At 31.4% G+C, this 15,366-nt stretch overlaps 3 protein-coding genes across 5 annotated transcripts in view; 2 read left to right on the top strand and 1 right to left on the bottom strand.

Moving 5' to 3' along the window:
* Positions 1 to 4,158, top strand: part of LOC108694817 (epsilon-sarcoglycan) — a 24,588-nt gene extending 20,430 nt beyond the window's left edge. Inside the window, exons 9-12 of one of the 2 annotated variants that reach the window (XM_018204490.1) lie at positions 1,364 to 1,435; positions 1,922 to 2,065; positions 3,638 to 3,706; positions 3,784 to 4,158. In XM_018204490.1, the coding sequence (XP_018059979.1) occupies positions 1,364 to 1,435; positions 1,922 to 2,065; positions 3,638 to 3,706; positions 3,784 to 3,808 (310 nt within the window). In that variant the 3' untranslated portion in view covers positions 3,809 to 4,158. The remainder of the gene's footprint in view (positions 1 to 1,363; positions 1,436 to 1,921; positions 2,066 to 3,637; positions 3,707 to 3,783) is intronic. The other variant, XM_018204491.1, reaches the window with a different exon arrangement.
* A 1,379-nt stretch (positions 4,159 to 5,537) lies between these two features.
* LOC108694813 (wolframin) lies at positions 5,538 to 11,736 on the top strand. 2 transcript variants are annotated; one of them, XM_018204485.1, is made up of 7 exons: positions 5,538 to 5,764; positions 6,455 to 6,559; positions 6,730 to 6,946; positions 7,031 to 7,251; positions 7,765 to 8,966; positions 9,078 to 9,716; positions 11,685 to 11,736. In XM_018204485.1, the coding sequence occupies exons 1-7, from the start codon at positions 5,707 to 5,709 to the stop codon at positions 11,688 to 11,690; spliced, it is 2,448 nt and encodes an 815-aa protein (XP_018059974.1). In that variant the 5' UTR covers positions 5,538 to 5,706; the 3' UTR covers positions 11,691 to 11,736. The 2 variants fall into 2 exon arrangements, with proteins under 2 accessions (XP_018059974.1, XP_018059973.1); XM_018204484.1 differs by lacking the exon at positions 11,685 to 11,736 and having other exon boundaries at positions 9,078 to 9,869.
* Positions 11,737 to 13,064: 1,328 nt separating this feature from the next.
* LOC108694890 (vesicular integral-membrane protein VIP36) overlaps positions 13,065 to 15,366 on the bottom strand; it is a 3,743-nt gene continuing 1,441 nt past the window's right edge. The window contains exons 2-7 of the mRNA XM_018204590.1: positions 15,166 to 15,281; positions 14,811 to 15,008; positions 14,424 to 14,586; positions 13,937 to 14,103; positions 13,400 to 13,463; positions 13,065 to 13,321 (exon numbers count right to left, since the gene is read on the bottom strand). Of these exons, the coding sequence (XP_018060079.1) occupies positions 13,170 to 13,321; positions 13,400 to 13,463; positions 13,937 to 14,103; positions 14,424 to 14,586; positions 14,811 to 15,008; positions 15,166 to 15,281 (860 nt within the window). The 3' untranslated portion in view covers positions 13,065 to 13,169. The remainder of the gene's footprint in view (positions 13,322 to 13,399; positions 13,464 to 13,936; positions 14,104 to 14,423; positions 14,587 to 14,810; positions 15,009 to 15,165; positions 15,282 to 15,366) is intronic.

The raw sequence follows: 15,366 nt of genomic DNA on the forward strand, positions 1-15,366 counted from the left end.
AGAGAGGACATTGCAGACATCGTTGGTGTTAAACCCACATTCATATTTTTTAGAATGTACGATATACGATAATCGGCGTGTTTGCAGAGGCCCAGCGCACGCTCGTACGCATTCAAGTGCGTGCGTGTCTTCGAGTATGTACATACATCATAGGACGCGACAATTTTCATCGGCGTGTCGCGATAATATGTCAATTACGTCGTGCTACACGTGACAATTGACGCAACGCTGACGCAGCCGCGTGTATTTCGCGTGGCCACGACATCGGGAGTCGGCGGGATCTGTTTGAAGTCACGATCGACACGCATGCCGCACATTTCCGCGTTTTTTGTCGAATTGCTCGCGTTTCTCCGAGGGGAGCTTGACAAACCGTGCCGCGATCAAGGTAATCGCGCGGTTGATAATGCGGGCGCTGTGCAAACAGGAACAGGACTCGCGCGTCATAGGCGCGATATGGCTCATTAAAAAGTTCTGGTGATTACACGAATGAAAAGAGAGAGAGAGAGAGAGAGAGAGAGAGAGAGAGAGAGAGGAGTAGCCCGTAGAGAATCTATTCATCGGAATACGATTCGAGCGGTAATGTCATAGCCTACCGGAAGAAATAACGGAAGAAATCCGGTTTTCAAAATTATACGATAGTTTTATCAGCGGGCGGCACAATTTCTTCGGTTTTTAGGACATGATTTTTTCCTATTCTAACTAAATTTTTCTGACAAATATAAACAAATATAAACAAAAATTACAAGAGAATCAAATATGAAAAATTTTCTCATTTAAACATTTCCTTATTTGAATCTTCATAGATCTTATATTGTTGTATCAAAAATTTTTATTTTACAGATATTTTATTTGATAGATATAATAAACATTAATATAAATTTAAATTAATATAAATTAATATAATTTTTTAAATTAATATAAATTAAAAAGAATATAATTTATTAATTTAACATTACGTTAATAAAATTAAATTAATGGATGTTTATGATATCTGGCAAAATTCTATAAGTATTTATACAGTTTCTTCACTTTTTATCATATTATGCCTCATGTAGCTCCAAGGCTTGCGACTATTGTGTTCTGACGTAAATGGTAATTAAAATACCAGTCGCTGCGGAAAAATGTAGTATTGCTAGAGTCTCGTTTTATATATATAAGAATAAATTTTCGTTTTTAATACATAATTTTATATATATAGTTTAATTTATGGATATTACTATAATATAATTTATGAATTAATGCAAACATTAATGTTAAATCGAGCAGACCAGATTTGCACAACAATATTAATTGATCAATCGCTATTTGGATTTTGAAGGCACTTTTGCGATGAAAAATGGATATTTATATTTTATTTTCCTAGGACGGATCCGGAGTCAGATGAATATTTCGATGAACTCTTTAATATTTTCCTTTTGAGAGAACAACCTGTCAGGTATGTTCTGTTGTTGCATAAATAATTTAAGATTATTTTAATCTACTAATTTTCGCAAAGTAACATCGTTACTACAAGATTTTATTAATTTCATGTGTTTGGCGTAAGTCGTAATATCGCCGATTAAAAAAAATTATCAACTAAGTTGAAATTTGTTTTCAATTAATTTTTCATTTTTTAGGCTTTCCTATCGTATTTGCATGTTACATAATACTTCACACATTTAAACATAACGATGCTAGAATTGATAAACGCTTCTTAAAACTTTGCAAATGAAGATTAACGATACTATTGTTCATCATATGATAATCATGATGACAAAATAACGGCTAGATTTAAAGCTGGATTTTATTCATGCTCCTAAACTCCATCCTTTGTTGCATAATATAAATGCGCAAAATCCGGATTGCGGGAAAATTATGTTTATTAATGTTAATTAATGTTAAATATCCGCTTTAACGGAATGAGATATTTCTATTTTTACAGAGAGAAACGGGAACCTACGCCGGGAGAAGGAGTTGGAAACAATGGAATACAAATGGTTCAGTATGCTGTGCCAGAAAGAGGTACTCTGAAATCATTGTCAGCTCAGCCACCAAGTCCGAATGATTCCCTATCGCGAAGTCCAAGGTATAGAAATTTACCCAATATAATAAACATCATCCAATTTAGAGCTTAATCTATAATGTGCTTTTTGCTTTCTGTTTCTTACTCTTTATCTCTTAACTTTTTTCCGTTCTTACAGTCGTTTTACTGACGATCATGTTTCTTGTCATGTATTTTTTGTCTTTTCCGAAGTTTATCGTCAACGTTTATCTCGGGCGATAGAAACGAAGAAACAGGTTTAGAGACAAAAAAGCAAAGATAAAAAATGGTAAAAAACAAGAAACAGAAAATAAAGAGCGCATTATATAGATTAGGCTTAATTCTTTACAAAAAAAGCTTAATTGCAGATGAAAAATCTTGTTTGTTAGAAAATTGTCGCGAATCGCGAATTTTTCATTGAAATGGATGAAAAATACAAATAAGGGCCAGAGGAGAAGGGAGGAGGGAAGGAGGGACACATTATCGTGCATCTTTTTACAACGAAATCCAAATGTGATACCGGTTTCGATTTCTAGAAATCTATAAGCGTGAATAACATTCGATGAATATTCAAATCATTTTTTTTCCATCGGAACCTCTTTCTCGAGATCTTGTTTCAGATAAAATAAAATCATTAAAGATTATCTCGTTTATTACGTAGCTGGCATAGAGCAGGACATCATTTCTTAGGAAGAGAACACTCTATGTATGCGCGCAACTTGCAAGCAGATTCATTAATCAAAATGAACGTACTTTACTACTGTACAGTAATTATTTCCAATAAAATACACTTCAATGCAATCGCATTGCGAATCTATTACGTGGAAGTCGTAAAAAGTCATTCGTATGATCGAATGAATTTTTCTTTACTTTTTACAAGAATTGAAATTACGCAAGAGAGCATATAATTGCAAACATAGTAGCTATTGTTTATATAGAACACTTTTGATTATTGAATTGATGACGACAAAGTTTTAAAAGACTTTTAAAAAATCTAAACAATATAAAAAAATCGACATCATTAAAAATTAAAAGAATTTGAAAGATTTAATAAGTTAAAAGAACTTTTTATTCTTACTTTTTTATTAGTGTCTCTTAAATCTGTGCTACACTAAGCAATATTTGAAGATTAAAGATTACAAATTGGAGATTAAAATTCAACCAATCAGAAGAACAGATTAAAATTAAAATTATCTGATTAACTGTTCGAATTCTAATCTTCAATTTGCAATCTCCATATGCATAGTATGTGACATAGACATAAAAGATATCAGTAAGTAAAAAGCTCTTTCAACTTCTATGAACACGTCATAATATGACGCAAGCTTTACACATTTCTCTGTATTCCAAGCGATGGTTCAGTATGACAGTTTTAAATATTAACTATATAACTGTGACAGTTTTAAATATTAATTATATAACTAATATTAACTAATAGTGTTTTCGAGTGCAATGAGTTTGAATCTAATCCAGATCGGTTAACCCGAAAATACGACCTCGTTCAATCAAAAACCAAAGAGCATGACGTTAATAATTCGATCTGGATTTAATTCGAAACCATTGCACTCGAAAATACTATAATATTTTCAATATAATATTTCTAATATTACTTTTAAGAATCTCTGGTGAACGTTGCAATCCATATATTCGTCCAAATCCGCCGCCCTACGCCGGACCAAGCAACTTGTAAGTATTTCCGATCGCGACTTTTACATACGTTCTAGATTCATGTATTACATATCCGTTTTGTTTCGTGTTCGCAGTGCCGGTTTACGCGCCGATTTCTGACTACACGAGCAGCCCGCGAAAACCTGGTTCTGCTAAGTGAAATATAATTCGCGGGTGGCTTTCAACGACGATCCGAGAAAGGTATGAGCCGAGTATTGCAAACTCATCGAAACCAGCTCCAAATTTGCAAGTTGAATCACATCAAATACGCACGTCGCTTATTATCGGTAACCATAAACACGTATTGCGTCACGCCTTCCAAGCAATATATCAGCGGTTTGTTACGATACATTAAGTGTTCCCTCTGGGAAGTCGATTTACGTTAAAAAAATTTTTCGGAATTTTATTTTAATAGAATAGAATAAAATAATAAATAGAATAGAGAGAGATGCGTTACGATTATACTTATAGGAGAGCATTTTTTTCGAAAAGCATTGTGTCCAATAACTTATACTTGTAACAATAAAATGAATATTGTTATGTAAAATGAATAACATACGAGAGTATTATGTATAGAGTATTATACTTTATAATAACTGTAGTGAAGTTCATATCGATGAAATAAATGTGTAACACTATAGAAACATTGTGCTTTAACATTTGCTCTCATATTGACAATAGGCAATCGAAAGTGGAATTATTTATTTCGTTAACAATGTATAACAATATATTCTATGAAAAAATCACTTTTGTAAGTATTCTGTTCTAAAAATTGTACTTCATAACGATTTTAGTGAAGATTGTATTAAAGAAATAAATGTGTAATACTAGAAACATTGTGCTTTAATATTTGTTGCAAAATTTGTATTGAAAAAAATAAATGACTAAAAACGTTGTGCTTTAATATTTGCTCTCATATTAATAATAGAAAATAAAAAATGGTATTAATTCTTTTGTTAATAATATATAAGTTCATTCATTTCATAAAAAATAAATTGTGTTTTGTCTTATCGGCTCTAAAGAAAAATGAGTAATTAAAGAAAAAACATTTTTCACTTGAAAGAAAAAACATTATTCGGCGAAAAAAAGAACATTTATCGTTTGTTAAAACAGTCATTAAAAAAATCATCTTGACGCACGTACATACCTCAATTATTGTGTCCAATTACTTACCTTGTGATAAAATAAATATTGTGTAACATACTTTAAATTGTACTACTAATTGTACTAATTATTGTAGCAAAATTTGTATTAAAGAAATAAGTTACTAAAAATGTTGTTTGTTTTAATATTTGTTCTCATATTAACAATATATTTCATAAAAAATAAATAGCGTTTTGTTCTTATCGGCTCCAAAGAGAACTAAAGTTCACTTGAAAGAAAAATGTTATTCGATGAAACTAAGAATTGTTTATCGTTCGCTAAAATGGTTATTAAAATCGTCTTGATATACCTCGTAGTAATCGTTAATCTTCTACCGGACACCATGTTTGGAAAAAACAAATTGGTTGCGAAAGGTTTGCGGAGTAGAACAGGAATTTGAAGTGAGAATGAAATATGAAAGTGTGGATCTGTAAAGGATACAAAAGCATGGATGAGAGATTTTTTTCGCTCATGGCTTAAGCGGATGATCGAAAGCTAACCTTTCACTTTCCAACGAAGGATTCTTCTATTCTTTAAGGCGTACAGTCGGGAGAGACGCGAGATTCAAATTTCGATGTGGCACTGGCGCACCCGGCGTTTGTTTACGTTCTCAACCTGATCCAACCCAACTTGACTTGACGCTGGACAGGGACGCGCATGCGTCGCGCGTCCACGCTTACCCAGCTATTCAACAGGAGCGCTCAACGGAGTCGCGTGACGTGTGTGTAGATTGTATTGTGATCATTGGCGTTTCGTGATCGTGGCGAGAGATTCGGCAGTTACAAGACGAGACGAGGTCGCGTGTCGAGGAGGCAGAATTCATCGCACACGCGAGAACGCGAGTTCGACGAATCTCAAACCGCGCCCTATGAGTCATGGCTGGTATTGTACCACTGTCTGGTAGATCCGGCAGAAAACAGTGGACGCTTCACGGTAATCATCGCCGGGATGGCTCGGGGGAACGCACCCGGGGATCGCCTAGACGAGAACGTGTCCGACTTCACGTTTCGAGACACGCATGTGATTCATAATAAAAACGGCGCGATATTCGACGCGTTTCAATACTTGTCTCTTGAACAGACAAGTGTGAATCGTCGAACAATGAAAATTAATCTCTGACAGATCTCCATTTCGCATTGCGAAATTAAATGAATCGCGGAATTAAACGATTTGCTAATTAGTCTTGTTAAAAATTGTTTTTATTTTAATGCAGTATCAATAAAGATATGTCATTAATTGCCTATTGATATGTAATTATTTATATATATTACATCGACAAAAATTGTTTATTTAACTAAATTGTTTATTTAATTAAATTAATTTAGATCATCTTTTTATTTCTTTCGTTGGAGGATGTATGTATTTAAGTAAGAATAAAATTTTGAAAATAAATAAATAAAATATGTATTGAAATAGAATAATACAACAAACAATACATGAAGTTATCATGAAGCAATATATATACATGAAGTTGATATATTTCATATATGTATATATATTTGAGACATCATCTGACAGTATAATACATATATGTTATATACATATATGTATTGACACAATGAACATGAATTCTGATTAGTTTTTTTTTCTGCTTAAATAGCTAATTCTAAGTCCTATTGATAGATGGGCCTAAAGGTTCTCTTAGACGTTTACGTTCTCGATTGGCAGAAGACGGCTGTCCAGAATCTCAAGTAATTTTGGCTAAACAGTTGTTAGAGGAACAATGTGGTATGTCGAAATATATGCTAGCAAAGTTTTTCTCATGTTATCCATTATTTCTTGACATACATATATAATTTATATCTATAATTTTCTGATAATTGAATTTTAATTTAATTTAATTTATATAATGTCCCTCTGTATGTAATTTATAACTATATTTATAATTATATTTTAAGAGCTTGATGTTGATAAAGAGGAAAATGCAAAATTGGGTGTTTACTGGCTGACAAAGGCCTCGGAGCAAGGAAATTTAGAGGCGACTGATATTCTCAGAAAGTGCTTGGCAACTGGCCGTGGTATCACGGAGCATAACTATTACGACGTAAAAAGTTGTTTAGACATGACACAGGATGAGAAGTTGGCTAGAAGAGCGGCGAGGGAGATGTTTATGAGGTAAAGAACAAGTAATTGAACATTAAGACTAATAAATAAATATCACATGCTGTATATATGAATGTAAAATTGTTATTTCATCAGTTTATCAAACGGTGAGGACTTCATAACTACCGAGCAACTACAAAAACGTATGAGAAATTTATCGTCCCCATCAACCAGTAACGCTGATTATTTTCAATCGAACAATACTTCCAGCAATACATCGCAAAAGGGATTAAGCGACAACGATTGCTTCCTCAGAAATGGGTTTCCTGATGATTCCCCACTTACGAAGGATGAAGATCGAACAAACGATGTTCATGGTAAAAGAGAATTTCAATATATTAAACTAAACTGCTTTATATATTATAAACTAGACTAACAAGTCAAATAAAATAGAGACGGATCAAATACAAGTTCGAAGCTAGATTTTGAATAATATTTATATGTAAATAATAATATTTATATGTAAATTTTAAATATACACATCTTATATAAATTGTGTGCCGATTAGTTCTGTCAAACTTCAAACGCAATCTTAAACTTATTGCGAAAAATATTATCCTGACTAATAGTCTTTGCAGTGTTTTAAGGAGCTTATTATTAAACTGATTAATTTGTGAAATTGTTATTTTAGCTTCAGTTTATGATTTTTAAATTTGTAATTGGCGTATAGTTTATATAACTAAAAGATGTATTTAAAATTTACATATAATATAAATATTATTAGATATTAAAATTTAATCTTGATCATATTTTATTCTTATTTGAGATTTTCACATTTTTGATCACTTTTTTTATTAAGTTTTTAATGTAAGTTTATTCTGCAATCACAGGTTGGACGGATCAAGGTGAAAAGATCACAGAGGCTGCTCTAGTATCTGCGGCTGCAAGCTACGCACGCGGAATGCTTCCAATAGTGTCACATGCTCTCTGCATGGTGGATCCTTCCGAATTGGTGCTGGATACGATACCGCTGCTGCAGAGGCCATTTGTTCATCCGTTTGCATCGCTAAAACGTCTCTATAGTTGGTTGGTCGAGACTTTGGGTCACAGAGGAACGTCGATCAACAGAGTTCTCTTTACGTCAAATCTACATATTCTTTTATTACTGTTACTATACTCCTTGTTTGGCACAGAAAGTTTAATACTTTTTATACCGATGGCTCTCTACTATCTCTCATTTGTAGTCATGGTGGTAGCCACCTTCCAAATGCTTCAACGGAAACGCGAATTTAATGATTTCCGCGTGTGGTCTGGCCTATTTCTTAGTTACTCAGGCGGAAATCTGAATCCTGAGGAGGCAGAGTATCAATTCTGCCGCAACAACTTGAAACCGTATGGACATTTCTTTCTTGCGTTGCTATTAAACTTGATGATCTATCCTCTGATAGCCCACCAATGGACTCCACAATCTGAAATCACTATAGTAGCAGTTACGCTCACTCTTATCACACTGTGTAGTTTCATGTGGAGAGACTCTTCGCGGTTTCCCGATTTTTTAGCTCTCTTCAGTTTCGGCGTACATGTACTTGCTAAGTATCCTTATGAGACGGACATGGTTGTGGCGCAAAGCTGGAGATTCTTGGACATCAGAGTGCCAACATTCGCATCTTACGTTGTCGGCAATGGTATAGAGTTTTGTCTAAATTTCCGCGCCGTATTTTACCTCTTGATACCGGCGGTGTTCGCGAAAATGGCTGCGAGGGATGGCTGGCGCGGCACATATCGGATTTTAATACCTCATTGCGTTACTCTGAGTTGGTGGCAAATAGCAATCTTTAGTTCTCAAGGTGCAACATGGTATGGCTTAATAAGAGGCGCTCTCGCATTAGTTGGCATGGTTCTATTTCTTCCAATTGCCGGTATTGCTTCCATCATTTTACCAATCGTAGCTATTGCCAAATACTTGTCAGAAAATGATCTGGTCATGAGGATAGCGATTACTACTGTACTCGGAGGAATGCCATTTTTTGCTTCATGGTATTTGAGGAAAACCAGAACATCAAGATTTAATTGGATCGTTACGCTCATGCAAGTACGTATATTATCATTTCTTCGTCTTCAATTTAGATATACTTTATACATATATTTACAATGTATATGTATGTCTTACTTGTACATCAAATTATATAAATGTTTTCTATAGATTGTTCTTGGCGTTAGCGCTGCGACATTTTTATCGTGGCCGATGATAATGGAATATAATCAGGATTCCGATGAGGCGTATGACATTGTTTCTACTTTAACATGGGATCAGTATCAGAATTACTGTCATCAACCTGCGTGGGAAGAATTATCGTCGAAAGCGCAAGTTCAGGTGCAATGCGCTCAATTGGAAGGCATACCCGTCTCATGGGAAGGCTATGTGACAAATATTAGAGTAAAATCGATAAAAAACAATATTGCAGTTGTATTAAACAAGTTGCCCAATAATATTAGAACAATACTTAGTTGTATGTATGGGGAACCGTACGAGGAAAATTGTAATTCGGGCGATGACACTCGCACAAAAAACTGCAAGCACATCACGAACATTCAAAAGAAAAAGAACAAATGTTATTTTCCATCTTGGGATCAATACGAGTTTGAGATATTCGTCAAGATGAAAAGTGGCATATGGGGAAGTACCACGGAAATACGTCTCATTGCGGATCATTCTTTCACCAATTTTAGTCTAAACATATATCCAGGTGATAAGATTTGGTTTTCTGGAGCGCTTCTGAATAATGGCTTAGAAACAGAATCTCTTCTTGGTGGCACTGAACTGCATATCGATTTGGAAGAGGTAGGATGTCTTGCATGTAACTCTCTTGATTTGAAAACATCTTACAAACGTTATAAGTATCATATAAGTTTAAGCTCTATTATCAGAGATCTTTGTCTCAGTGTAAAGACTGTATTGAATTTTCTGTTAAATCCGATTGTGATGTTCAAGTAATGATATTCTATATGACTGAATTTTTTAGATCTCTTAGCTTTTTAAACTCAATGTAGTAAAATTTTTTCGATATCTAATTATTACAGTTGGTTAAATATGATTTATATATTAAAGAAAAATTAAACTACTATTAGAATTACTAGAATCTGGACAAAAATAAAATCTGAAAAAAGAACACTGAATAAATAATTAATATATTTAAAAAATAAAATTTTAATAAACTACTATAATATTTATATATTTGCAGTAATTCATTGCAACATATTTGTTGTATAAATATCTTAAAAGATATTTCAGCATGAAAAATTTATTAAAAGATTTTTATTAGGACGAACAATTTAACTTGATAATTATATTATTATTGTAATCAATTATCACTTTTTGGATTACAATTGAAGATATATTGCCCTGTACAAAACAGTGTGTTAAATGTAATAGCATGCTAAATATGGTATAAACTGAATTAAATAAGAAACTATTATGTACATAAAGCAGAGCGTTTCTTCAATGTTTGACATACATGTAAATGTGTGTGTGATATGAAAGTAGAGAATAGTGCTAATATTTTGATGTTACCAAATGCCTCAGGCAATATATACATACACAAAAAAAACTATATATTATATCCATAGAACACACACACACACACACACACACACACACATTCTCTCTCTCTCTCTCTCTCTCTCTCTCTCTCTATATATATATATATATATATATGTGTGTGTGTGTGTGTGTGTGTGTGTGTGTGTGTGTGTGTGTGTGTGTGTGTGTGTATGTATGTATGTATGTATGTATGTATGTATGTATGTATGTATGTATGTATGTATGTATGTATATACATACAGGATGTTTGGAAAATAATGATAAATCTTTCGCATAGGGACAGAATGAACTAAACTGATAATTTTGAGCAAAAAATTATTGAAATCAAATTTTCGGCAATGTTTAGCAATTAATATCTTGTTAACTATTGCGAACATTATAAAATAATACAGGACAAAATGGTACTTTTCTTCTCAGTTTAATCCATTCTATCTTTATGCGAAAGATTTATTATTATTTTTCAAACTCTTATACACACACACACACACACACGCACACACACACACACACACACACACACACACACACACACACACACACACACACACACACACACACACACATGTGGGGTGTGTGTGTGTGTGCGTACGTGCGCGCGCGCGCGTGTATGTGTGTGTGTGTGTGTGTGTATAAGTATATTAACAGATATATTGTAGGTTTTTATAAACAAGTTATAATCTGCTTCAAAGTATTATATATAAAACATATATTTTTTAAGATTTATATATTTTCCTAAGCATTACTGCCAATAAAAAAAACAAGAGAAATGCTTGATATTTTTGTATTCCGTTTTGGAAAATAATAAGAAATGACGTCTTTTTGATCTTATTTTATCTTATAATATATAATAAACATTGTATTTCTTACTAGGTTTTTAGTACATACATTATATCATAATAAAGTTTTAATGCAAGGCAGTATGCAACATGTAATGTAAATAATCTTAATAAAATTATTTAGTAAGCTATTATTTTATTAATAGAAATACATTATTTCATAAAAAATTTTGTGCAGTGTCATATACTATCACATTATATTAGAATACGCTAGATGTCTCACAATTCAGTTACCTGAATAATGCAGTTTTTAAAGAATACTAAAAAAAATATATATGTGTGTGTGTGTGTGTGTGTGTGTGTATATACAAAATTCTATACATCAATGTTAAGTGTTTAGATCGAGAAACTATTAATGCATATCTATCTGTAGAGTTAAGGACAGTTTCGTCATTGTATCATACAACGACAATAGGAATCAAGACCAGTACAGTAGCAAAGAGAAAACATAGATGTGCCTTGGTGTTTTCTGTTTGAATAATTTTAATGTTGATAATAAAAATATTCTATTTGCTTCTTCAAAGCAAACAAATGAATTAAATGCGTTAAAAAATTATGAACTCTTGCATTCCGATGTGCAAATATATATTTTTGTCATAAATAATATATATTCAAAAATAAAATGTAAAATACTATCTTATTCCAACACATTTGCGTAATGAATTTTAATACCTTGTATCTCTCCTGTGAAAAAATAAAAAACCCATTTTTCTTTAGAATTATAGACATATTTATTTTGTATTTGGCAACATACATTATTGTTTCGAATGATAACATCATGTCGATAACAAGACAATTGTTTATTAAACGGTTTGGTTCCCTTTTTCTTAGTTTCTATATAAAAGAATTACAATACAGAGTTTTACTATGTAATTATTTTATACTGAAATACACTAGAATCCCCCATATTACATGTACTTTCATGCAATATTAGACATCACTCTAACACAGCATAATTTATATGGCTAATAGTTTGTTTAGAGTTATATGCATAACTGCAAATAATCTCTATCACAAACTTTATGCAGTATGGGAGTTTCGCATACATTAATTTTCTGTATGTACAAATATAAAATCTATGTTAATAAAGTCTTTTCTGTATCTATATAATTTATATACGAAAATAATTACTTAATGTGCAAGAAAATTGCATTAATAGAAATTAAACAGAATTTCTATAGTTTATCCTTAAACAATATCTCTTTTATCTGTGATGTTATATTTTCTTAAATAATTAAAATTACTAGATTTTAGAATTAATTTGTTCCAACCTAAACAAAAAGGTTCTGGAAAAAGTATATATTATCACAAACATCTTGTGTACATGAACATTTGGCTTGAAATTAATATAATATAAAAGTTTTTCCAAGACCTTTCTAAAATATAGTTAACAATGTATATGTCACAATACATTCATTACCTCGTCTCATTCTACAAATTTTTAGAAGTCAAATATATAAAAACTTATTTTGTTAAATTCCATGTGGTTTCATTTCAAGAAGAAATAACTTTGGTAAAGAAATTGTAATAAATACGTATTTTTACTGACTATTGTAAAATCAAATAAATGTACATTGAGCCCAATCAATGACATTGACAATTAACCCAATGAAGCAACATTCTGTAAATATCGGAATTATTACAAAACTTACATACATATACACACATATGTCTCTCCTTTATCCTAAAGACTTTTATTCTTACACACAAAAGAAAATACTAATTTTAAAACAAAGAAATCAAATATGGACAGTCTCATAATGTGTTATAACTTAAATTTTATATATAAGAAATCTTGGATAAAGGATAAATCGATAAGCTGCAACACTCAAAACACACATACTATCTAAATCCTGACTTAGTAAAATCGCTTTCTGGCATTTTCCTGATGTTTCTTATGAAGCATAATTATAATTACAACACAGGCTATTAATACAAGTGCACCTAATAACATCAGTAGGAAAAGTTTTATTCCACTCCAGCTATGTTGCTTCAGATCTTCTACACGTTCTAAGAAAACAAAAATTGATATTAGAATAGTAAATAAATTTCTACACATGTACAATAGAATCTCATTTAACTGCATACCTCTTGGTGGATCGTAAAACGCTGCTGATGGCACAATTTGTGATCTGTCTTCCCGATCTTTAGGCTGTAATTTGATACGATATTTTTAAATCTTGTTAATTACTATAATTTTTTGCTAATTACTATAATTGAATAATTTATAAAAATAAGTACAACCGTGTAAATGATATATATAAATATGATAGGGAACGCTAGTCAGTAAATAATTGTAAAAAAAGTGATAAAGGTACGAGTAAGTGAAAATAAGCTACGCATGTTTATTGAATAAAAGCCACTTCATATGTCTTTTATATATAGTAGTGTCTTAGATCGATTGAGTTTAAAGTTCGAACGTTTCGGCGCACAGGCACATCTGAGATAATTAAATTTAAATTAAGAATATATATTGTATTATATTCGAAACATCTAACTTTGACCACTTATTCGCGTTTTCTATTATATTTATGTATAAATAGTTTATATTTTTATTGACTAACAAGATATGTGCTTCACATATTAATATAATATTTAATAAAATATAAAAAAATTAATGCTTACATCATCTATTAAGTCTAATTCAAATAAACGAATTGACAATATGTCATGATTGTCAGACAGATCACCCGTAGTAGCAGAAATTCCAATATAATATCCTGTTGGAAGCTTAACTTCATTTACTTGAAAACATTGCTTCCATGCTGCTTTGTTGACAAGATCCGTGGAAACTTCATTGTGATAAGAAAAAAAACATTATAAGAAATATAATTACATGAGGATATATATGTAATTCTAATCAGTAACACGCATACATGTATAACTGTACACACACACACACACATACACGCGCGCGTACACATTTGCAAATCAAGAAATTAATAAAGCTGAAACGAAAAAAAAAATAGGAAATAATGGATACACTTCATTTAACATGACAGAGCAAAGTACAAACCATGAATAAGAATAAAAAAATATTACAGCTTAACAATTTTATAATACATTTATAATATAAAAGGTGCAATAAAATTTAATGTTTAATTTTATGTACCAGTTAGAGTATCTCTCTCGTATCTTATAGATATGTGTGTATCATGTTCCAAGTTCCTGAATTTTGCTTCACATCCTGCAAGTTGTGTATGAGTGCCATCACGATCGTGGTCATAATGCAGAGATCCATTGTTAACCATTGCTGAGATGTAAGGATGCTGATGCTGTTGCAGATATATTCTATTATTTATGTATCAAAAGAAAATATAGAATAAAGTAAAAAAAAAATAAATATATAAAAAACCTTAATTTAAACAAATTTAAGATATAAAAAAATGTAATTTTATTTAATTATAATATAATTAACTGGTTAATTAAAAATATTCAAAGATTTACATAATCTTAATTGATTGTACAAATTGTCACTTTATAAAACTGTTTAACCTACGTTATGTTGGCCATTATGATTGCTGTAGGTATCAAGTATTACTGCTAATCCTTGGAAATAATCTCGGCTCCCAAATACTGGACCTGGCTTCATTCTTTCCTTGGCATACCAAATAGCAAAACCATCTCCAAATAAATCCTTTCCATTTCCATGTACTTTGAATTGAATTTGCAGTTCCCAATTTCGTATATGGCATGGCTATAAATATAACAAGTTTAAAAATCTTAATTAGTAAACAATATAAATATATAATTACATATATAATTATATACATACAATTTTTATATAAAGTTAAAGTTCATAAAAAGTTTTCATATATATTTAAAAATTTCGGAAGTATAAATGAAATACTTGCCACAGAATTCCATAAGGCACCTTGTTTACTTTGTAAATCAGGTGTTAACCTGATATAATTGTTAGTCACCATTGTACTTCCCATAAAGTCCCAGTTAGGTATCGTCATACCTGTGCCTGTTATATCAAACATAATTTTATAAATAAAATAAAGTATTCAATTATAAATATATTATAATTATATTCAATTATGAATATAAAT

The sequence above is a fragment of the Atta colombica genome, unplaced genomic scaffold, assembly GCF_001594045.1.
Source record: "Atta colombica isolate Treedump-2 unplaced genomic scaffold, Acol1.0 scaffold125, whole genome shotgun sequence".
In the NCBI taxonomy this organism is placed as follows: domain Eukaryota; kingdom Metazoa; phylum Arthropoda; class Insecta; order Hymenoptera; family Formicidae; genus Atta; species Atta colombica.